Below are 24,448 nucleotides of genomic sequence, written 5' to 3' on the forward strand. Positions count from 1 at the left end.
AGTTGTCAGAATTATTGAAGACCAAGAACGTTTGAATGTGTTCTCCTCCTTTTGGCAGAAAGCTGATGTGATTTTTGATAAGTTTTTGAGAACTAAGTTTTTGTGAACTAATGTTAGCAAAAGGGGGGGGGGGGCATTTGCCACTGTGAAATACAAGTGTATTTGCAGTTAAAAGTGCAAGCTTCATGGAAACTTGCATATTGAATTAGATATCACTGCCCTATTGATCATTGTTTGAATAAACAATGGGTTGATATTCTATCACCATCATCATGCAAGTGTCGAGATCCAACCTAGATGTCTCGGCTATTGAGAGTAGGAGCAGGCCCTGATAAATGGAGACTGCTTGGAGCAAAGTAATGGGTTTGATGATTATGTCTTCATGGCTTGAATTTCCTTTTGGCTGACAAACTTGGAAAGTACCCGGTGCATACCAAGAAGCTAATCAAAACGTTTCCCCCAGGATTCCCAACAAAGGCCTTTTCTTGAAACCTTTTCAAAGTGGAGTTTTTTTACACTAGTTTTTTTTAAATACAAAGATCATAATTTTGAAACTGTTAAAAATACTTGTTATTCAAAGAAAACCCTGGATTTGCATGCCTGCTACTTTTGGGTGTTCAGTTGTGTTAGCATGATTACCATGGCTGAGTTATTCAACTGATAGAGTCATCCCCGTTTCATTTGGCTTTTTTTTTAATAAATATTTTATTGAAAATTTTTGGTCAACCAACACAGTACATTGTGCATCCTTTACACAATATTATAACAACACAAATAACAATGACCTATTTTATAAACAGAAAATGAATAAATAATAAATAACAAAAATGAAAACTAACCCTAATTGGCAACTGCCTTATCACAAGTAACACTCTCCAAAAATATAATTTAACAGTCCAATATATAATTATCTGTCTCAACGACCTATACATATTATACAGTATATATTAACAACCCTGAGAGTCCTTCTGGTTCCTCCTGCCCCCCCCCCCCCCCCCCCCCCATCCCCCGATCCTGGGCTGCTGCTGCTGCCTTCTTTTTTCCATTCCATCTATCTTTCTGCGAGGTATTCGACGAACGGTTGCCACCGCCTGGTGAACCCTTGAGCCGAACCCCTTAGGACGAACTTAATCCGCTCTAGCTTTATAAACCCCGCCATGTCATTTATCCAGGTCTCCACCCCCGGGGGCTTGGCTTCTTTCCACATTAACAATATCCTGCGCCAGGCTACTAGGGAGGCAAAGGCCAAAACATCGGCCTCTCTCGCCTCCTGCACTCCCGGCTCTTGTGCAACCCCAAATATAGCCAACCCCCAGCTTGGTTCGACCCGGACCCCCACTACGTTTGAAAGCACCTTTGTCACCCCCATCCAAAACCCCTGTAGTGCCGGGCATGACCAAAACATATGGGTATGATTCGCTGGGCTTCTCGAGCACCTCGCACACCTATCCTCCACCCCAAAAAATTTACTGAGCCGTGCTCCAGTCATATGCGCCCTGTGTAATACCTTAAACTGAATCAGGCTTAGCCTGGCACACGAGGACGACGAGTTTACCCTGCTTAGGGCATCTGCCCACAGCGCCTCCTCGATCTCCTCCCCCAGCTCTTCTTCCCATTTCCCTTTTAGTTCATCTACCATAGTCTCCCCTTCGTCCCTCATTTCCCTATATATATCTGACACCTTACCATCCCCCACCCATGTCTTTGAGATCACTCTGTCCTGCACCTCTTGTGTCGGGAGCTGCGGGAATTCCCTCACCTGTTGCCTCGCAAAAGCCCTCAGTTGCATATACCTGAATGCATTCCCTTGGGGCAACCCATATTTCTCGGTCAGCGCTCCCAGACTCGCAAACTTCCCATCCACAAACAGATCTTTCAGTTGCGTTATTCCTGCTCTTTGCCACATTCCATATCCCCCATCCATTCCCCCCGGGGCAAACCTATGGTTGTTTCTTATCGGGGACCCCCCCAAGGCTCCAGTCTTTCCCCGATGCCGTCTCCACTGTCCCCAAATCTTCAGTGTAGCCACCACCACCAGGCTTGTGGTGTAGTTCCTCGGTGAGAACGGCAATGGGGCTGTCACCATAGCCTGTAGGCTAGTCCCCCTACAGGACGCCCTCTCTAATCTCTTCCACGCCGCTCCCTCCTCCTCTCCCATCCACTTACTCACCATTGAAATATTAGCGGCCCAATAATACTCACTTAGGCTCGGTAGTGCCAGCCCCCCCCTATCCCTGCTACGCTGTAAGAATCCCTTCCTCACTCTCAGGGTCTTCCTGGCCCACACAAAACCCATGATGCTCTTTTCAATCCTTTTAAAAAAAGCCTTCGTGATCACCACCGGGAGGCACTGAAACACAAAGAGGAATCTCGGGAGGACCACCATCTTAACCGCCTGCACCCTCCCTGCCAGTGACAGGGATACCATATCCCATCTCTTAAAATCCTCCTCCATTTGTTCCACCAACCGCGTTAAATTTAACCTATGCAATGTGCCCCAATTCTTGGCTATCTGGATCCCCAGGTAACGAAAGTCCCCTGTTACCTTCCTCAACGGTAGGTCCTCTATTTCTCTACTCTGCTCCCCTGGATGCACCACAAACAACTCACTTTTCCCCATGTTCAATTTATACCCTGAAAAATCCCCAAACTCCCCAAGTATCCGCATTATTTCTGGCATCCCCTCCGCCGGGTCTGCCACGTATAGTAGCAAATCGTCCACATACAAAGATACCCGGTGTTCTTCTCCTCCTCTAAGTACTCCCCTCCACTTCTTGGAACCCCTCAACGCTATCGCCAGGGGCTCAATCGCCAGTGCAAACAATAATGGGGACAGAGGGCATCCCTGCCTTGTCCCTCTATGGAGCCGAAAATATGCAGATCCCCGTCCATTCGTGACCACGCTCGCCATCGGGGCCCTATACAACAGCTGCACCCATCTAACATACCCCTCTCCAAAACCAAATCTCCTCAACACCTCCCACAAATAATCCCACTCCACTCTATCAAATGCTTTCTCGGCATCCATCGCCACTACTATCTCCGTTTCCCCCTCTGGTGGGGCCATCATCAGTACCCCTAACAGCCTCCGTATATTCGTGTTCAGCTGTCTCCCCTTCACAAACCCAGTTTGGTCCTCGTGGACCACCCCCGGGACACATTCCTCTATTCTCATTGCCATTACCTTGGCCAGGATCTTGGCATCTACATTTAGGAGGGAAATAGGTCTATAGGACCCGCATTGTAGCGGGTCCTTTTCCTTCTTTAAGAGAAGCGATTTCGTTGCTTCAGACATAGTCGGGGGCAGTTGTCCCCTTTCCTTTGCCTCATTAAAGGTCCTCGTCAATACCGGGGCGAGCAAGTCCACATATTTTCTATAGAATTCGACTGGGAATCCATCCGGTCCTGGGGCCTTTCCCGCCTGCATGCTCCTAATTCCTTTCACCACTTCTTCTACCTCGATCTGTGCTCCCAGTCTCACCCTTTCCTGCTCTTCCACCTTGGGAAATTCCAGCCGATCCAAGAAGCCCATCATTCTCTCCCTCCCATCCGGGGGTTGAGCTTCATATAATTTTTTATAAAATGTCTTGAACACTCCATTCACTCTCTCCGCTCCGCTCCCCGCTCCATCTCTCCTTCCTCATCCCTCACTCCCCCTATTTCCCTCGCTGCTCCCCTTTTCCTCAATTGGTGTGCCAGCAACCTGCTCGCCTTCTCCCCATATTCGTACTGTACACCCTGTGCCTTCCTCCATTGTGCCTCTGCAGTGCCCGTAGTCAGCAAGTCAAATTCTACATGTAGCCTTTGCCTTTCCCTGTACAGTCCCTCCTCCGGTGCTTCCGCATATTGTCTGTCCACCCTCAAAAGTTCTTGCAGCAACCGTTCCTTACTCTCCTGCTTCCCTTTATGTGCCCTTATTGATATCAGCTCCCCTCTAACCACCGCCTTCAACGCCTCCCAGACCACTCCCACCTGGACCTCCCCATTATCATTGAGTTCCAAGTACTTTTCAATGCACCCCCTCACCCTTAGACACACCCCCTCATCTGCCATTAGTCCCATGTCCATTCTCCAGGGTGGGCGCCCTCCTGTTTCCTCCCCTATCTCCAAGTCTACCCAGTGTGGAGCGTGATCCGAAATGGCTATAGCTGTATACTCCGTTCCCCTCACCTTCGGGATCAACGCCCTTCCCAGCACAAAAAAGTCTATTCGCGAGTAGACTTTATGGACATAGGAGAAAAACGAGAACTCCTTACTCCTAGGTCTGCTAAATCTCCACGGGTCTACACCTCCCATCTGCTCCATAAAATCTTTAAGTACCTTGGCTGCTGCCGGCCTCCTTCCAGTCCTGGACTTCGACCTATCCAGCCCTGGTTGCAACACCGTATTGAAATCTCCCCCCATTATCAGCTTTCCCATCTCTAGGTCCGGAATGCGTCCTAGCATCCGCCTCCTAAAATTGGCATCATCCCAGTTCGGGGCATATACGTTTACCAAAACCACCGTCTCCGCCTGTAGTTTGCCACTCACCATCACGTATCTGCCCCCGTTATCCGCCACTATAGTCTTTGCCTCGAACATTACCCACTTCCCCACTAATATAGCCACCCCCCTATTTTTCGCATCTAGCCCCGAATGGAACACCTGCCCCACCCATCCTTTGCGTAGCCTAACCTGGTCTATCAGTCTCATGTGCGTTCCCTGTAACATAACCACATCTGCCTTAAGTTTCTTAAGGTGTGCGAGTACCCGTGCCCTCTTTCTCGGCCCGTTCAGCCCTCTCACGTTCCACGTCATCAGCCGGGTTGGGGTGCTTCCTACCCCCCCCCTTGTCGATTAGCCATCCCCTTTTTCCAGCTCCTCACCCAGTTCCCACGCAGCTGTATCTCCCCCAGGCGGTGCCCATCCCCTCCCATACCAGCTCCCCCCTCTCCCCAGCAGCAGCAACCCAGTAATTCCCCCCTCCCACCCCCCCGCTAGATCCCCCGCTAGCGTAATTACTCCCCCCATGTTGCTCCCAGAAGTCAGCAAACTCTGGCCGACCTCGGCTTCCCCCCGTGACCTCGGCTCGCACCGTGCGACGCCCCCTCCTTCCTGCTTCTCTATTCCCGCCATGATTATCATAGCGCGGGAACCAAGCCCGCGCTTCTCCCTTGGCCCCGCCCCCAATGGCCAACGCCCCATCTCCTCCACCTCCCCTCCTCCCCCCATCACCACCTGTGGAAGAGAGAAAAGTTACCACATCGCAGGATTAGTACATAAAACTCCTCTTTCCCCCCTTTTTAACCCCCCTCTCTGCCCCCCACCTTCGCCCCACCACTTTGTTCAAACGTTCTTTTTAATAACCCACTCATTCCAGTTTTTCTTCCACAATAATAGTCCACGCTTCATCCGCCGTCTCAAAGTAGTGGTGCCTCCCTCGATATGTGACCCACAGTCTTGCCGGTTGCAGCATTCCAAATTTTATCTTCTTTTTATGAAGCACCGCCTTGGCCCGATTAAAGCTCGCCCTCCTTCTCGCCACCTCCGCACTCCAGTCTTGATAAACGCGGATCACCGCGTTCTCCCATTTACTGCTCCGAGTTTTCTTTGCCCATCTAAGGACCATTTCTCTATCCTTAAAACGGAGGAATCTCACCACTATGGCTCTGGGAATTTCTCCTGCTCTCGGCCCTCGCGCCATCACTCGGTATGCTCCCTCCACCTCCAACGGACCCGCCGGGGCCTCCGCTCCCATTAACGAGTGCAGCATCGTGCTCACATATGCCCCGACGTCCGCTCCCTCCACACCTTCAGGAAGACCAAGAATCCTCAGGTTGTTCCTCCTTGCGTTGTTCTCCAGTGCCTCCAACCTTTCCACACATCGTTTCTGATGTGCCTCATGCGTCTCCGTCTTCACCACCAGGCCCTGTATGTCGTCCTCATTCTCGGCTGCCTTTGCCTTCACGACCCGAAGCTCCCGCTCCTGGGTCTTTTGTTCCTCCTTTAGCCCTTCGATCGCCTGTAGTATCGGGGCCAACAGCTCTTTCTTCATTTCCTTTTTGAGCTCTTCCACACAGCATTTCAAGAACTCTTGTTGTTCAGGGCCCCATGTTAAACTGCCACCTTCCGACGCCATCTTGGTTTTTGCTTGCCTTCCTTGCCGCTGTTCTAAAGGATCCACTGCAATCCGGCCACTTTCTCCTCCTTTTTTCATCCGTATCCAAGGGGGATTCCCTTCTGGTTTACCGCACAGTGTTTTTAGCCGTCAAAATTGCCGTTGGGGCTCCTATCAAGAGCCCAAAAGTCCGTTTCACCGGGAGCTGCCGAAACGTGCGACTCAGCTGGTCATCGCCGCACCCGGAAGATTCATTTGGCTTTTGAATGTTGTAGTGTTGATTTGGTTTTCACGATTTATTCAATTTATCAGATTTGTGCCGATAATTTATCCACAAAAGATATCGTCGTTGATGCACCATTAACTTTCCATGAGGCTGCATAAAATACAACGTGGTAATTTAATCAGCTGGCTTTTCAAGTTGCTCCATGTTGGAACCTCCTACCTGCTTGTGATGGGCCAGCTTACCTTCCTGGAATGCTCAGCCCAGACCAAGTTTGTCAATTCAGTTGAATTATGACTGGCAATTGCAGAATGGGCACTGACCACTGAAAAATAGCTGCTTCAGCTATTGAACTACACCCAGTAAAACTTCTAAGGTTAAAACAACAAAAATGTCCTTGAAATTATTGCATAGCATTGCTTTTTAAAAAAAAATGTGTTTATTCAAATTTTCCAACAAAATTTTTAACAAACCCCCCCACCCCCCCATAACAAAAAAAGAAACGCAAACACAGCAGTCAAAAATTATACAAAACTTTTACATTAGGTTTCCCCGTATACAGTAAACCCCCATATGACATTCAAAGATACCCGTAGGGAAGCCGCCCCACCCACCCGAATTCCCCCCCGAAAGAGACCCCCTCCCCTCCTCCCCCCACCCTTGGGTTGCTTCTGCTACTGACCTCCTCCTAATGCTCCGCGAGATAGTCTAGGAACGGTTACCACCGCCTGGAGAACCCCTGCACAGACCCTCGCAAGGCAAACTTTATCCTCTCCAGCTTGATGAACCCTACCATGTCATTTATCCAGGCTTCCACACTGGGGGGGCTTCGCGTCCTTCCATAATAGCAAGATCCTCTGCTGGGCTACCAGGGACGCAAAGGCCAGGATACCGGCCTCTTCCGCCTCCTGCACTCCCGGCTCGTCCGTTACCCCAAATAGTGCCAGCCCCCAACTCGGCTTGACCTGGACTTTCACCACCTTGGACATAGTCCTCGCGAAACCCCTCCAAAACCCACCCAATGTCTGGCACGACCAGAACATGTGGACGTGATTCGCCGGGCTTCCCGAGCACCTCCCACATCTATCCTCCATCCCAAAGAACCTACTCAACCTCGCCCCTGTCATATGCGCTCTGTGAATAACCTTGAATTGTATTAGGCTGAGCCTGGCGCAAGAGGAGGAAGAATTAACCCTACTCAGGGCATCAGCCCACAGACCCTCACCTATCTCCTCCCCAAGCTCCTCCTCCCACTTGCCCTTTAACTCCTCTACCGAGGCCTCTTTTTCAGCTCCTGGTAGATCGCCAAAATCCTGCCTTCTCCAACCCATACACCCAAAATCACCCTGTCCTGAGTCCCCTGTGCCGGGAGCAGTGGGAATTCCCTCACCTGCTGCCTCACAAATGCCCTCACTTGCATATACCTGAAAGCATTTCCCGGGGGTAACCAAAACTTCTCCTCCAGCGCCCCCAGGCTCGCAAGCGTCCCATCTATAAACAGGTCCCCCATTCTTCTAATCCCTGCCCGATGCCAGCTCCCATCCATCCTTCCCGGGACGAACCGATGGTTCTCCCGAATTGGGGACCAAACCGAGGCTCCAACCTCGCCCTTGTGTCGTCTCCACTGCCCCCAGATCTTCAACGTCGCCGCCACCACCGGACTTGTGGTGTACCTTGTCGGCGAGAGCGGCAGCGGTGCCGTCGCCAGCGCCCTCAGGCTCGTGCCCACACAGGACGCCATCTCTAACCTCTTCCACGCCGCCTCCTCTCCCTCCATTACCCACTTACGGATCATCGCCACGTTGGCTGCCCAATAATAGTCGCACACATTCAGCAGAGCCAGCCGTCCCCTGTCTCTACTACGCTCCAGAAACACCCTCTTTACCCTCGTGGTCTTATTCGCCCACATGAAACCCATGATACTCCTACCTACCCGTTTGAAAAAGGCCTTGGGAATCATAATGGGAAGGCACCGGAACACAAAGAGAAACCTCGGGAGGACCATCATTTTAACCGACTGCACCCTGCCCGCTAGCGAGAGTGGCAGCACATCCCATCTTTTGAAATCCTCCTCCATCTGCTCCACCAACCGGGTCAAATTGAGTTTGTGCAGGGCCCTCCCAGCCACCTGGATCCCTAAGTACCGAAAGCTCCTTCCCGCCCTCTTCAACGGCAGGTCATCTATCCCCCTTCCCTGGTCCCCTGGATGCACCACAAAGAGCTCACTTTTCCCTACATTAAGCTTATACCCCGATAAGTCCCCAAACTCCCTTAAGATCCGCATGGCCTCCGCCATCCCCTCCACTGGATCTGCCACATACAGCAACAGGTCGTCCGCATACAGCGACACCCGATGCTCCTCTCCCCCTCGGACCAGTCCCCTCCATTTCTTGGACTCCCTTAGTGCCATGGCCAAAGGCTCAATCGCCAATGCAAACAGCAAGGGGGACAGGGGGCACCCCTGCCTCGTCCCTCGGTACAGCCGAAAGTACTCCGACCTCCGCCGATTCGTAGCCACACTCGCCACCGGGGCTCTATATAGCAGCCTGACCCAGCCGATGAACCTCTCCCCGAACCCAAACCTCCGCAACACTTCCCAAAGATACTCCCACTCCACCCGGTTAAAGGCCTTCTCCGCGTCCATAGCTGCCAGTACCTCCGCTTCTCCCTCCACCGAGGGCATCATAATCACATTGAGGAGCCTCCGCACATTAGTGTTTAGCTGCCTGTCCTTTACAAATCCCGTCTGGTCCTCATGAATCACCCCCGGGACACAGTCCTCAATTCTCGTAGCCAGCACTTTTGCCAGCAACTTAGCAGGATCAGAGAGATCAGCGCCTCGGACATTGTCGGGGGCAAGGTCCCCCCATCCCTTGCCTTATTGAAAGTCCTCACTAGCAATGGGCCTAGCAGGTCCACGTATTTCCTGTAAAACTCGACCGGGAACCCATCTGGCCCCGGGGCCTTCCCCGCCTGCATGTTTCCCAATCCTTTAACCAGCTCCTCCAGCCCAATTGGCCCCTAAACCAGCCACCTCCTGCTCCTCCATCCTCGAGAACCTCAGCTGATCCAAAAATCGTCGCATCCCCTCTTCCCCCACTGGGGGCTCAGATCTGTACAGATCCCCATAGAAGTCCCTAAATACCTCATTTATTCTCACCGCACCCCGCACCGTATTCCCCCCGCTATTCTTAACTTCACCTATCTCCCTCGCTGCCTCCCTCTTACGAAGCTGGTGTGCCAGCATCCGACTCGCCTTCTCCCCATACTCATACGTCGCCCCCTGCGCTTTCCTCCACTGTGCCTCTGCTTTCTCTGTGGTCAACAGGTCGAACTCCGTCTGGAGGTTCCGCCGCTCCCTGAGTAGTCCCTCCTCGGGGGCCTCTACATATCTCCTGTCCACCCTTAAGATCTCCCCCACCAACCTCTCCCTCTCCCTGCCCTCTCTCTTCTCCCTGTGGGCCTTGATGGAGATTAACTCTCCCCTGTCCACCGCCTTCAGCGTCTCCCAGACTACCCCCACCTGCACCTCCCGTTGTCATTGGCCTCCAAATATCTTTCAATGCACCCCCGCACCCGCCTGCACACCACCTCATCCGCCAATAATCCCACATCTCGACGCCACAGCGGGCGCTGGTCCCTCTCCTCTCCTAACTCCAGCTCCACCCAGTGCGGGGCGTGGTCTGAGATGGCTATGGCCGAATACTCCGTTCCCTCCACTTTCGGGATTAGCGCCCTACTCAAAATAAAAAAATCTATCCGGGAGTAGGCTCTGTGGACGTGGGAAAAGAATGAAAATTCCCTGGCCTGGGGCCTGACAAACCTCCATGGATCCACTCCCCCCATCTGGTCCATAAACCCCCTAAGCACCTTGGCCGCAGCCGGCCTCTTACCCGTCCTGGACCTAGAGCGATCCAGTGCTGGGTCCAGCACCGTGTTGAAATCCCCCCCCCCCCCCCCATTATCAAGCTTCCTACCTCCAGATCCGGAATCCGACCCAGCATGCGTTTCATAAATCCGGCATCATCCCAGTTCGGGGCATATACGTTTATCAGTACCACCCGCACCCCCTGCAACCTATCGCTCACCATCACATATCGACCTCCATTATCTACTACAATATTCATTGCCTCAAACGACACCCGCTTCCCCACCAGTATTGCAACCCCTCTGTTCTTCGCATCCAACACTGAATGGAATACCTGTCCTACCCATCCCTTTCGAAGCCTAACCTGATCTGCCACCTTCACATGTGTCTCCTGGAGCATAACCACGTCTGCCTTCAGTCCCTTTAAGTGCGCGAACACCCGGGCCCTCTTGACCGGCCCATTCAGGCCCCTCACATTCCAAATTATCCCCCGCCCCGCCCACCTCTCCTACTTCCAGCTCCCCTTTGGCCAATGAAGCAGCAACCCTATACCCCCCTCCCCCTCCCCCCGCTAGATCCACATCTAGCCCTTTTGCTCCCCCCATAACACTCCCATAAGTCAGCTGACTCCTGCTGACCCCAGCCTCTCCCGCCATTCCATCGACCCCCTCCAATGTGAGAATCCCCTCTCCCCCTCCCTGGCAGTCAGTGTGCGCTCCTCTCCAGCACCCCCCCGGCCCCCACCCCCGTCCTTCCCTAGCGCGGGAAAAAGCCCGCGCTTTCCTGAGCCGGCCCCGCCCCCTCTGGCGCAGCTCCTTTTGCGGCCTTACCCCAATTCCCCATCCCCGGGCCTCCACTCCCCCTCTTCCTTCGTGGGGGTCTGCCCCTCCAACACCGACGCCCACACTCTCCTACAGTCTCCCCATCCAATCCCTACCAGAGGAACATTCCCTAAACGTAATAAACACTATATACACAGTAAACATCCCCCCACAGCAAACCCTCAATTTGAGTCCAACCTTTTTCAGTCCGTATAAAACTCCATGCCTCATCAGGCGTTTCGAAATAGTGGTGCCGATCCTGGAACGTGACCCACAATCGCGCTGGCTGCAGCATACCGAACTTCACCCCCTTTTGATGGAGCACCGCCTTAGCCCGATGAAAACCCGCTCTCTTCTTCGCCACCTCTGCACTCCAGTCCTGGTAGATTCGGATTTCCGTGTTCTCCCACCTGCTGCTCCGCTCTTTCTTGGCCCATCTCAGGACACACTCTCTATCCATAAAGCGGTGAAACCTCACCACTACAGCCCTTGGTGGCTCGTTGGCCTTGGGTCTCCTTGCTAGGACCCGGTGAGCCCCATCTAGCTCCAGAGGCCTCGGGAAGGCTCCCTCGCCCATCAGCGAATTGAGCATCGTGCTCACATATGCCCCATCATCGGGCCCCTCCACTCCTTCGGGGAGACCCAGAATCCGAAGATTCTTTCTCCTAGACCTATTCTCCAGGTCCTCAAATCTTTCCGTCCACCTCTTCTGCAGCGCCTCGTGCGCCTCCACCTTCACCGCCAGGCCCAAGATCTCGTCCTCGTTCTCCGAGGCTTTTTGCCGCACCTCCCGGATCGCCGCCCCTTGGGCCTTCTGGGTATCCACTAGCTTCTCAATTGCCCCCTTCATTTGCGCCAGCATTTCGGTTTTCAGCTCCTCAAAGCAGCATCTAAGAAACCCCTGCTGCTCCTGCGACCATTGCGCCCATGCTGCTTGGTCTCTTCCCGCTGCCATCTTGTTTTTTCTCCCTCTCACTTTTCGCTCCTCCAAGATCACGTTTTTCACCGCTCCACTTCTGGTCCAATCCATATAATGTCGGGGGGGGCCTTGCTGTCACCTTCCCACACTGAAGCCGTCGAACAATTGCCGTTGGGGCCCCTCTAGAGAGCCCAAAAGTCCGTTCCCGGCGGGAGCTGCCAAACGTGCGACCTACCTAGGCATAGCCGCAACCGGAAGTCGCATAGCATTGCTTTTAAATGTAATAAGTAGTTGGTGTTCTAGAAGGCTGAAATCAAATAGCTGACCTACAGTTGTTGGCTATACTTTAATGACTGTATGTGTTAGAACTTTTTTAATTGCCCCCGATATCTCAACTGATAAATAGTACACTGCCAGTCCTTGAACTGGAGCAAGGCGTTGGGTTCGGTCTGGCAGATATTTGAAATCCGCAATGCTTTATCCACACTGTATCTTGTGAATTATTTTCTATCACAGTGCATCTAAAATCAGAAATAGTATCAGTTTGGTCGACCTACATTAAGATCTTATTTGCCACGTTGTGCCTCTCGTTCTCTCCTGGAGTATGTACGGTTCTACTAGCTTCAGCAACCCTTCTGTACCTCATCTGACTGAGGTATGAATCCTGGCAATAATGTCAGCTGGCTATTCACATGAGCGTAGCTTCACAGCCAAGTCAGATCGTACCCTCATCAGGAAGTTGGATGCGACCGGGAGCAGAATCCTAGTCATGGCACTTTTTTTCTCCTCTTCAGGCCAAGGACATTGAGGAAAAACTGTAACCAACTTCTTCAGACTAATTGAGACTATCTATCCCGTTACTGAATGGGGTGCTGTGGAAATCCTGGACTTGTGCCACATTGTAATGTTAATATAGACTGAGCTGTTGACTTATAATATATACTGGCTTAAGAATTCCCAGTAGGCAAGTGTAGATTACTTCATGAATATGCAGTCAAAACACTAATTTTATTTCTGTGAACATCATAGTGCATTGCTGACCTGTCTTTTCCATTAGGTGACAGTTGTCGTAGGTGCAAAATTCTCATAAGCCGCAAAACCTTTTATAAGTATGCTGTTGTTTAAGAGTGTTGCCATTTCCTGGTGAAACAGTGAATTCAAAATTAATCACAAGTGCATGCACTGCGTGAATACCATCAGTGACCGTTCAAGAGTTGTTGGGTGTGTCCCAACACTTCAAAACCAGCTAGACAAGTGAAATGCTTACTGAAATCAAACTAGATTGAACAAAAAAATCTATGTAGTTGATCTCCCAGGTTTGTATTTGGGAAACGCAGCATTTAAATGGTAATGCATATAAGAGAATTGCATTAATGTTAACAACACTTTCTAGGGAGGCAGTTGTACACTGGAAAGATGGTTGGTTGCTGGCAATGCAGGACAGAATCATGAAAGACTTTTAAAGAAAGGAAGTAAACAAAGGAAGAGAGTGAGCAAGTTGAAATCATTTTGAGATCAATTTTAACCAAGGCGTATGATAAGTGAAGGATTAACTTCCTAACAAGGACAGGAATAATGAAGTGTCAAAGGAGCGGAAGATGGGGACTGGAGAATATACTGGAGGCGATTGTCTCAATGAGGGATCAGAAACGCGATTGATTTGAAGATTGGGCAGCACGGTGGCACAGTGGTTAGCACTGCTGCCTCATAGCGCCAGGGACCCAGGTTCGATCACGGCCTTGGGTGACTGTGCAGAGTTTGCACTTTCTCCCTGTGCCTACGTGGGTTTCCTCCCACAGTCCAGAGATGTATTGGTTAGGTAGAATGGCAATGCCAAATTGCCTTTTAGTGTCCAAAGATGTGCATGTTAGGTGGGGTTATGGGGACATAGCAGGGGTGTGGCCTAGGTAAGGTGCTCTTTCAGAAGGTCGGTGCAGACTCGGTGGGCCAAATGGGCTCCTTCTGCACTGTAGGAATTATATGGTTCTATACCAGTGCTCCTGAAACCAAATGATCTATGCATATCTCTGTGGAACTCCTATTTTTGAACACTGCATATTTGTGCATTGCACATTTATTACAGTAAGAGTTAATACAAGATAGCAGGGCAATCACTGGTGAAATCACTGCTTGTTAATAGAGCACTTAAAAGATATGCAGCAGCCATGTAATACATATCAAAGGCAGCGCATTTTAGATCTTTGTAACTCTGCATTTTTAAAGAAAACAATGTCCTCATCTCTGCTCTGGTTCTTTTGAGATTCCTTAAATCCAACCTTGGTTACTAACTCTCCTGGCATTGGAAACAACTTCTCCCAATTTACTCCTTAATTTTGAACCATCTGTTAAATCCCTCCTTAATCTGCTCTGCTCTCAGGAAAACAACCTCGGTTTCTTCAGTCTTTCCACAAAACTGAAGCGCATCATCCCTGATTATCGTTCCAATAGATTTCTATGCATCCTCTAAATAGGAGTTGGGGTTTGCCCAGTATTCTGGATGGAACTTGACTGGTCACACCGTGTAATGTGCTTCCCTGCTTCAATATGCAAACCAGTTTTTTTTTTAGTTTTCTTTAGCAATTAATGTTTATTTACCTCTTAACTTGTTCCTGTCAACTCACCAGATAAAGAAAATATGAGAGAAAAAGAGAAGCTGGAAATGGAATTATCTGCACTCCGCTCTACCAACGAGGACCAGAGGAGGCACATTGAGATCCGTGATCAGGCCTTGAACAACACTCAGGGCAAAGTGGTCAAATTGGAGGAAGAGGTAGGAAGAGGGATAGGATGATCTTATAATCTGTCATAGTCAATGGAATATTAACATGTGGGAGAGAAAAACCCAACTGCAATTAAATCCATATAAATACAGTAACATTTATACTTATTTCTGTTAATTATTTTGTAGTTTACTTTAGCAGTTGAATTTAGGAGTAAATGTGTATCAATATACTCCCTGGTATATCGCTAAGCCAGTTAGAACAGGGAGATCTCAAATTTGATCTCGGAATCTAATGCTCTTGAATGTTAATATCAAAAAGGGTTCTCGGTCCTTAACAATATCCAATCAACCTACTGGAAAATGGGAGAGTGGTGAGGGAACAATCTGGTTCAGCTGGGATGGTTGCTTCACCTGGTAGTACATGTTTATGAGCTAACAAGGACAGAATGGCTAAGAGAGGTATAGTGTTTACACCAAGGAACTTCTTACACCATCTGACTTGATACTGTTAAGAGTGGAGGGGAATTAGGGAGCTCTCCATCCATTTTTGAACTGGACAGCCCAGTTTCTGAATTGGCTGTCCCAGTAACCTTTAAAAATGAAAACTGGACAATAAATATTAGCTTTGAAGTGATCCCTGTAATGGAAGTGCATGTGTGTTTGTTTCGCATTCACAATTCATGTACACAAGGTTACTGTGGCCTTCCACATGTGTATTCTTTTTTTATTTTATTACAAAATGCAGTTCCCCTACTGGTTATGTTCCACGGGAAAGTTGGGACACAATAATTGAAGATTTATCCCCTACAGTTTTTGCTGTTTTGTGGGCACTGGTAGAGGACGAGAAGCAGTTCAATTGTTTGTGGGACTTTCTGGAGGATTGGGGTGGAGAGTAGGGAGAGGAAAAAAAAATGGCAGAGTGATTATCTTGTATCGCTTGTTTATAGTCCATATTGTCGGTTTCTTTTCTCCCCTCACATCTGCTAATTTAAGTTTGTGCCTTTTGATAATTAAATCTGGTGCTTTCTATGCCTTTAGGAAATGCATTAAAATAAAAAAAGTATATCCTCCCTGACCCAGCATCTTGGCTACTTGGTAATTTGTGGTCATTTTGATGCAGTCTCTCATTCCTTAAGCCTGAAGGAAGTATCGCCCTTCCTGAATATAATTCAATACATTTGGTTTAGCTTTTCACTGTCAGCGTGGAGTTACTGTCCTGATTGCATCTCTTAACTATGGACGTGAATCTCCGGCCGGATTGTGCTCTTGCTTGAGCGCAACGTGGCCGGAGAATGCCGGGAAAACTCTCCAGCGAGCCTCCCGACAGCCTCCGCTCCTCGTGAGATTTTCCGATGCACTACGAGGCGTCGAATTCGGATGCGGAAACCCGCCCCAAATGGGTGTGACCGAATGACACTCACAGACGTAGGTTGTAAACCTACTTATTACCTACCTGCGCGGGATCCACTGGCCTCCCACAATTCACCAGACTCCCCAGGGAGGCTGCATCTGGGCACCGATCGGTGCTGGTTCACACAAACATGGACCAGGCGGAACGGCAGGGAGGTCATTCTGTGGGGAACGGGGTATCCGTCACCGGGGGGTGCCTCCGTGACGGCCAGGCCCGAGATCGGGGGCCACCGTTTGGCGGGCACGTGCGATCTAGGGGGGGGGAGGGGGGTCCTACTATTTCGGCGCTGGCCTGCTTTGTGGGTCCGCCATGTTGGGCGGGGCTGGCATCGCAGGCAGCCGCCGCGCACATGTGAGGACCCGTGGCCGGGAGTGCAGGTCACCGTATCGGCAGCCGGAGCTGTGTGGAGCACTCATGGGCCCTGCAAGCTCTCTTAAAAATGGAGAATCACCCCGGACTTTCTTAAAAAAAAAAAGTCCGGAGTGATTTCCGCCCGTTTTCTCGCGGGCGTGGGGACATAGCCCCATTATTGGCGAATCCCACCCTTTATAGCAGAGCACTTGGGAAAACAATGGCAGAATGAGATAGAGTCTGCATATATATACGAAAGGAAAGCATGCTTGACAAATCTACTGGAATTCTTTGAGGATGGATGTAGTATAGTAGGTGAGGAGGACAGCGGATGTGGTTTATTTGGTGTTTCAGAAGGCTTATAACAAAGTCCGACATAAGAGATTAGCTTTTAAATTTAAAGTGCATGGGAGTAGGGGTATTGTATTGGGTTGAATAGGAAACTGGTTGGCAGACAGGAAACGAAGACTAGGAATAAACGGATCTTTCTCAGAATGGCAGGCAGTGACTAGTGGAGTACCGCAGGGATCGGTGCTGGGACTCTAGCTATTCACAAATATATATCAATGATTTAGATGAGGGAGGCAGCACGGTGGTGCAGTGGGTTAGCCCTGTTGCCTCACAGCGCCGAGGTACCAGGTTCGATCCCGGCTCTGGGTCACTGTCCGTGTGGAGTTTGCACATTCTCCCCGTGTTTGCGTGGGTTTCGCCCCCACAACCCAAAGATGCGCAGGGTAGATGGATTGGCCACGCTAAATTGCCCCTTAATTGGAAAAAATTAATTGGGTATTCTAAATTTTTTAAAATTGTTTTTAAATGATTTAAATGCGGGAACTGAACGTAATATCTCCAAATTTGCAGGTGACACAAAGCTGGGTAGGAGGGTGAGTTTTGAGGAGGATGCAGAGTTGCTTCAGTGTGATTTGGACAAGCTGAGTGAGTGGGCAAATGCATGGCAGATGCAGTTTTATGTGGATAAATGTGAGGTTATTCACTTTGGTAGCAAAAACAGGAAGGCAGATTATTATCTGAATGGCTCTAAATTAAGAGATGTAATGTACAACAACTGGGTGCCCTCATACGCCAGTCGCTGAAGTTAAACATGCAAATGCAGCAGGCGGTAAAGAAGGCAAATGGCATGTTGACCTTCATAGTGATAGGATTTGAGTACAGGAGCTGTAATGTCTTGGTGCAATTATGCAGGGCATTGGTGAAGCCACACCTGGAATATTTTGTGCAGTTTTGGTCTCCTTACCTGAGGAAGGATGTTCTTGCTACAGAGGGAGTGCAGAGAAGGTTTACCAGACTGATTCCTTGAATGGCGGGACTGACATATGATGCAATATTGAGTTGGTTAGGATTATATTCATTGGAATAAGGGAGGATCTCATATAAACCTATAAAATTCTAACAGGACTAGACAGGGTAGATGCAGGAAGGAAGTTCCCGATGGGGTGTCCAAAGCCAGGGTTCATAGTCTAAGGATACGGGGTAAATCTTTTAGGACTGAGATGTAAAGACATTTCTTCACCCAGAGATTGGTAAGCTTGTGGAATTCACTCCCACAGGAAACCGTTGAGACAAAAACATTGTATGTTTTCAAGAAGGAGTTAGATATAGCTCTTGAGCTAAATGGATCATCGGATATGGGGGGAAAGCAACCTGAGTAAGATAATCAGCCACGATCGTATTGAATGGACGAGCATGCTCGAAGGGCTGAGTGGATTCCTCTTATTTTCTATATTTCATATCATGGAGTTGGAGGGTTTGATGGATTAATGTCAACCCCATCAGAGGTCACAATAATTTTTTTTGAGACCGATTCTTAAGATTTTTGTTGAGGGCAGCACAGTGGCGCAGTGGTTAGCACTGCTGCCTCACGGCGCCGACGACCCGGGTTTCATCCCGGACACTGGTCACTGTCCGTGTGGAGTTTGCACATTCTCCCCGTGTCTGCGTGGGTTTCAACTCCACAACCCAAAGATATACAAGTTAAGTATAGGATTGGTGTCACTAAATTGTCCCTTAATTGGAAAAAAATAATTGGGTCCTCTAAATTTATGTCAAAATAAAGATTTTATTTTGTTGAGAATTAATTTTTGAATTTAGAGGCTCTTTTATCATTCCCACATGAGTTCAGGCCGCTGTTCTTCCTTCGTTCCTTGGCATTTTCTATCAAATTTGGATTCTAAATACCATTTCCAATTTACAGTAATAACCTATGATCAGATTCATTTCAAATTAGAACCATTTGACAAATCACAAGACTGTAGAGCCATGATGTGGAGATGCCGGCGTTGGGCTGGGGTGGGCCAGTAAGAAGTCTGACAGCACCAGGTTAAAGTCCAACAGGTGTTGTAAGACTTCTTGCAAGGCTACAGAGAGCAGGGGTATAAATCTACTGTGAATGTTAGTAACGTAAGGAATGCAACTCAATGTTGTAATCTGATGAAGAATTTCAATTGTAAGCTAATTGAGCTTCGTTGACAACGTAAATGGGTGTTCAACGTAAATAGGTGTTTCCTCACTGCATAGAGTAAGTAACGTCCTTCCAACTCTATTCTGGTTTATGGTACCTTGTCAGAAATATCAGTTTAAAGTACAAATTTACTGAACAGAAGTTCATGAAACAGAACTAAAAGATATTGGCCCATCATCTCGCTCTACCTCCTGTAGGGGTGGGAGCAAGAAGCATGCAGTCTGGGTTGCCGCCTACCAGTTTTGGCTGCTCCCATGGAACAATCCCACTCTAGTTGAAGCCAGGCTCGGTTACAGTTATAGGTGAATCCCCAGGGCCCGGGGCCAGGGCCTAGCGAGCTGCTGCCAGCAGGGGCACATGCACAGGATAGAGAGAAGGTGGGACCTATGGTGGCTCCACTCTGATGGGCAGTGGGCCTGGCAGCTGGTACCTGCTCAGGCCAAACCCAAGACCTGCTTCTACAGAGCTGGTCTCCGGTTCACGTCAGCTGCATCAACTGGCTACTGCTCAATGCGCAAGGTTCACTATGCTGAGCGTGTGGAGGATGGAGCCCTTGCTGAGGCTGGAGCTCTTGCCTACCTGGCTGCCATTAAGTTCCTGGAACTGGCTGGCGGCGTGGCCTGGGACAATGTAGAAACTTGCATCATCTCCAGTTACGGGCAACTGGCTGTCTGCAATCATCAGGGGGTCAACAAGCTGCTGGGAGGACTCACAAAAGGTGGAGTCCTGTCCAATATTCAGGCCATGCTGCTGGACAAGAAAGCAGAACAGTCAAAGCAAGGTCAAAGGACAAGATCAGGAAAAAAAGGGCGGAGGAGAGGGGTCTGTGATTCGAGGAATGGAGCAGCAGCATGGGAGAGACAGAATCTGCGATTGGAAGTGCAGGTCTTCACAGATTCTGTCTCTCACACTTGCTGCTCCTCCAATCAAAATACATGGGGTGGATGGCGGGTGACATCTCTTGAATTTTTCACCCATGTCATTGAGTTTTCAGGGCTATTTCCAGGGTGAATTCACTCACTGCCACTGTAGCGCACAATGACTTACGAGAGACGAATAGAGATGAAGTCGATGAGGCTTTATTAAGCGTGACTTGTTCCCCGTAGTTCAGCAACAGACTGGAGCTGCGGGGAGAACTCCTGGTTCTTATACTCCGCCTTCAGGGCGGAGCTAGAGATCAACAGCCAACCAGGACCCGGGATCTGTCAGCCAATGGCATCACGGCTTCACAGTCCCACATGACCCCTAATGCATACTACCACATTCACCCCTTGTTAAAAATGAACACGGCGGGGTGGTGCTTCGCATGGTGGTAGGGGTTTACAAGGCTGGTCCTGGGAGGAAAAAAAACTTTTTGCATGTCATTACAGTGCCCTACACTTTGCCCTACACTGGGCTATGTACAGGGTTTGTGAACTATTTACAATATTCGTAAGAGGAACAGAACCTTCTCGTTATAGTCCCACAACATTCTTGTGTTACACCGATGCCACGAGTCGAGCGGGCGGTCTGGTCTTCCTTGTCGATCGCCTCAGCCCCGGTGGTGGTGCAGGTGCTTGTTCCAGCGTTGTCGTCTCCGGGAGCTTTACGGTGTCTGCTTCTGCTTCACTCCTGGTCGGACATGGGAGGAGGACCGATCCTCCCGGGAAGGGGGCGGTCGCGGGGTGCGCCGGTGGCAGGGAGGGGTTGATCGGTGTCGGGGGGGGGTGTGCGTGTTGCCGGCGGGCGCCAGGTCTCGCAGGGAGACCGTGACCTGTCGGCCGTCGGGGTACGCCACGTAGGCGTACTGCGGGTTCGCGTGGAGGAGATGAACCCTCTCGACCAACGGGTCCGACTTGTGCGCCTGCACATGTTTTCGGAGCAAGATGGGTCCTGGGGCCGCCAGCCAGGTCGGCAGCGACGTTCCAGAGGAGGACTTCCTGGGGAAGACAAGGAGGCGCTCATGAGGCGTTTGATTAGTGGTCGTACACAGCAGCGACCGGATGGAGTGGAGAGCGTCCGGGAGGACCTCCTGCCACCGTGAAACTGGGAGATCCCTGGACCGTAGGGCCAGTAGGACGGTCTTCCAGACCGTGCCGTTCTCCCTCTCTACTTGCCCGTTCCCCCGGAGGTTGTAGCTGGTCGTCCTGCTCGAGGCTATGCCCTTGCTGAGCAGGAACTGGCGCAGCTCGTCACTCATGAAGGAGGACCCCCTGTCGCTATGGATATATGCGGGGCAACCGAACAGTGTGAATATGGTGGTCAGGGCTTTAATAACTGTGGCCGCTGTCATGTCGGGGCAGGGGATGGCGAAAGGGAAACGGGAGTACTCGTCCACCACGTTCAGGAAGTATGTGTTGCGGTCGGTGGAGGGGAGGGGCCCTTTGAAATCCAGACTGAGGCGTTCAAAGGGACGGGAAGCCTTGATCAGGTGCGCTCTATCCGGCCTGAAAAAGTGCGGTTTGCACTCTGCGCAGATGTGGCAGTTCCTGGTGACTGTACGGACCTCCTCCACTGAGTAGGGGAGGTTGCGGGACTTTATAAAATGGTAGAACCGAGTGACCCCCGGGTGGCAGAGGTCCTTGTGGAGGGTTTGCAGACGGTCTATTTGTGCGTTGGCACATGTGCCGCGGGATAGGGCATCGGACGGCTCGTTCAGCTTTCCGGGACGGTGCAAGATCTCGTAGTTGAAGGTGGAGAGCTCGATCCTCCACCTTAAGATCTTGTCATTTTTAATTTTGCCCCGCTGTGCATTATCGAACATGAAAGCTACCGACCGTTGGTTAGTGAGGAGAGTGAATCTCCTGCCGGCCAGGTAATGCCTCCAATGTCGCACAGCTTCCACTATGGCTTGGGCTTCCTTTTCCACTGAGGAGTGGCGGATTTCTGAGGCGTGGAGGGTTCGGGAGAAAAAGGCCACGGGTCTGCCCGCTTGGTTAAGGGTGGCCGCCAGAGCTACGTCGGAGGCGTCGCTCTCGACTTGGAAGGGGAGGGACTCATCGATGGCGCGCATCGTGGCCTTTGCGATATCCACTTTGATGCGGCTGAAGGCCTGGCGAGCCTCTTTCGACGGGGGAAGGTAGTGGTCTGTATTAGGGGGCGGGCCTTGTCTGCGTACTGGGGGACCCACTGGGCGTAATATGAAAAGAACCCCAGGCAGCGTTTCAGGGCTTTGGAGCAGTGGGGGAGGGGAAATTCCATGAGGGGGCGCATGCGTTCGGGGTCGGGGCCTATTATCCCATTGCGCACTACATATCCCAAGATGGCTAGCCGGTTTGTGCTAAACACACACTTGTCCTCGTTGTATGTGAGGTTCAAGGCTTTAGCGGTCTGGAGGAATTTTTGGAGGTTGGCGTCGTGGTCCTGCTGATCGTGACCGCAGATGGTTACGTTGTCGAGATACGGGAACGTGGCCTGCAACCCGTGTTGATCAACCATTCGGTCCATCTCCCGTTGGAAGACCGAGACCCCGTTTGTGACGCCAAATGGGACCCTTAGGAAGTGGTATAGTCGCCCGTCTACCTCGAAGGCTGTGTACTTGCGGTCACTTGGGCGGATGGGGAGCTGATGGTAGGCGGACTTGAGGTCCACGGTGGAGAAGACCTTATATTGGGCAATCCGATTGACCATGTCGGATATGCGGGGGAGAGGGTACGCATCTAGCTGTGTGTACCTGATGATGGTCTGGCTATAGTCTATGACCATCCTTTGCTTCTCCCCTGTCTTTACTACTACCACCTGTGCTCTCCAGGGACTATTGCTGGCCTGGATTATGCCTTCCTTCAGCAACCGCTGGACTTCGGACCGAATAAATGTCCGGTCCTGGGCGCTGTACCGTCTGCTCCTAGTGGCGACGGGTTTGCAATCCGGGGTGAGGTTTGCAAACAAGGATGGGGGTTCAACTTTGAGGGTTGCGAGGCCGCAGATAGTGAGTGGGGGTATTGGGCCGCTGAATTGGAATGTTAGGCTCTGCAGGTTGCACTGGAAGTCTAATCCCAGTAATGTGGGCGCGCAGAGTTGGGGAAGGACGTAGAGCCTGTAGTTTTTAAACTCCCTTCCTTGCACCGTTAGGGTCACTATGCAGAACCCTTTGATCTGTACGGAGTGGGATCCTGCAGCTAGGGAAATCTTTTGCATACTTGGGCGGATGGTCAAGAAACAGCGTCTTACCGTGTTGGGGTGGATGAAACTTTCAGTGCTCCCGGAGTCGATCAGGCATGGTGTCTCGTGTCCGTTGATCAGCACCGTTGTTGTCGTCGTCTGGAGCGTCCGGGGCCGTGCTTGGTCCAGTGTCACCGAGGCCAGACGTGGTCGCAGTGTCTCAGCGTCTTCTTCGAACCCCGTGGAGCCGTCGATGCTGGGGTCCTCTGTTGTCGTCCAAGATGGCGGCGGGGGTGGACAAAATGGCCGCCCCCATGCATCGCACATGGCTGGGGGGTCCCAAGATGGCGGCGGGGGTGGACAAAATGGCCGCCCCCATGCATCGCACATGGCTGGGGGGTCCCAAGATGGCGGTGGGGGTGGACAGAATGGCCGCCCCCATGCATCGCACATGGCTGGGAGGTCACAAGATGGCGGCGCCCATCCTCCCCTCGTGGTGGCCGGGACCCAAAATGGCGGCGCCTGCGGGTCGCACATGGGGCGCTGGGGGGGTTGGGGAGTGTTTGGGATGTGCTGGACTCTTTCTTCTCCGGGGACAGTGGCGACCCCCCGGGACTGGCACACAGCCGCGAAATGGCCCTTTTTGCCGCATCTCTTGCAAATCGCTGCGCGGGCCGGGCAGCGCTGCCGGGGGTGTTTCGCCTGCCCGCAAAAATAGCAGCGGGCCCCCCCGGGATGACCTGGCGTCTGAACCGCGCAAGCCTGTGAGGGGGGGTGGGGGGGGGGGGGGGGTTTGTCGCGACGGGAGTCCACGGAGCCCAAGGGGCTGCCGCGCGGTCGGGGCCGTACGTGCGGGCGTTTTGCGCGGCCACATCTAGGGAAGCTGCAAGGGCCCGTGCCTCTGAAAGTCCTAGCGACTCTTTTTCTAACAGTTTTTGGCGGATTTGGGGAGAGTTCATACCTGCCACAAACGCATCGCGAATTAACATGTCCGTGTGTTCAGCTGTGTTTACCGGCGGGCAGCTGCAGGCCCGTCCCAAAATTAGCGCGGCGTAGAATTCGTCTAGCGATTCTCCGGGACTTTGCCGTCTCGTTGCGAGTTGGTAGCGTGCGTAGACCTGGTTCACTGGGCGAACGTAGACGCTCTTTAGTGCTGCGAACGCCGTCTCGAAATCCTCTGCGTCTTCTATGAGAGGGAAAATTTCCGGGCTTACCCTCGAATGCAGGACCTGCAGTTTCTGGTCTTCTGTGATCCGGCCGGGGGCCGTTCGGAGGTAGCCTTCGAAACAAGTCTGCCAGTGTTTAAAAACTGCTGCTGAGTTCACTGCGTGGGGGCTGATCCGCAGGCATTCCGGGACGATCCTGAGCTCCATAGTCCTTTAAGCACGCTTAATAAATTGTAGCGCACAATGACTTACGAGAGACGAATAGAGATGAAGTCGATGAGGCTTTATTAAGCGTGACTTGTTCTCCGCAG

At 51.2% G+C, this 24,448-nt stretch overlaps 1 protein-coding gene across 4 annotated transcripts in view; it reads left to right on the top strand.

The window, feature by feature from the left end:
* The window catches only part of amot (angiomotin), a 186,424-nt gene that overhangs the window by 138,804 nt on the left and 23,172 nt on the right, over window positions 1–24,448 (top strand). For all 4 annotated transcript variants that reach the window (XM_072505694.1, XM_072505697.1, XM_072505698.1 and 1 more), the window contains one exon: window positions 14,553–14,698. In XM_072505694.1, the coding sequence (XP_072361795.1) occupies window positions 14,553–14,698 (146 nt within the window). The remainder of the gene's footprint in view (window positions 1–14,552; window positions 14,699–24,448) is intronic.

This window comes from Scyliorhinus torazame, chromosome 5 (assembly GCF_047496885.1).
Source record: "Scyliorhinus torazame isolate Kashiwa2021f chromosome 5, sScyTor2.1, whole genome shotgun sequence".
NCBI classification, from domain to species: domain Eukaryota; kingdom Metazoa; phylum Chordata; class Chondrichthyes; order Carcharhiniformes; family Scyliorhinidae; genus Scyliorhinus; species Scyliorhinus torazame.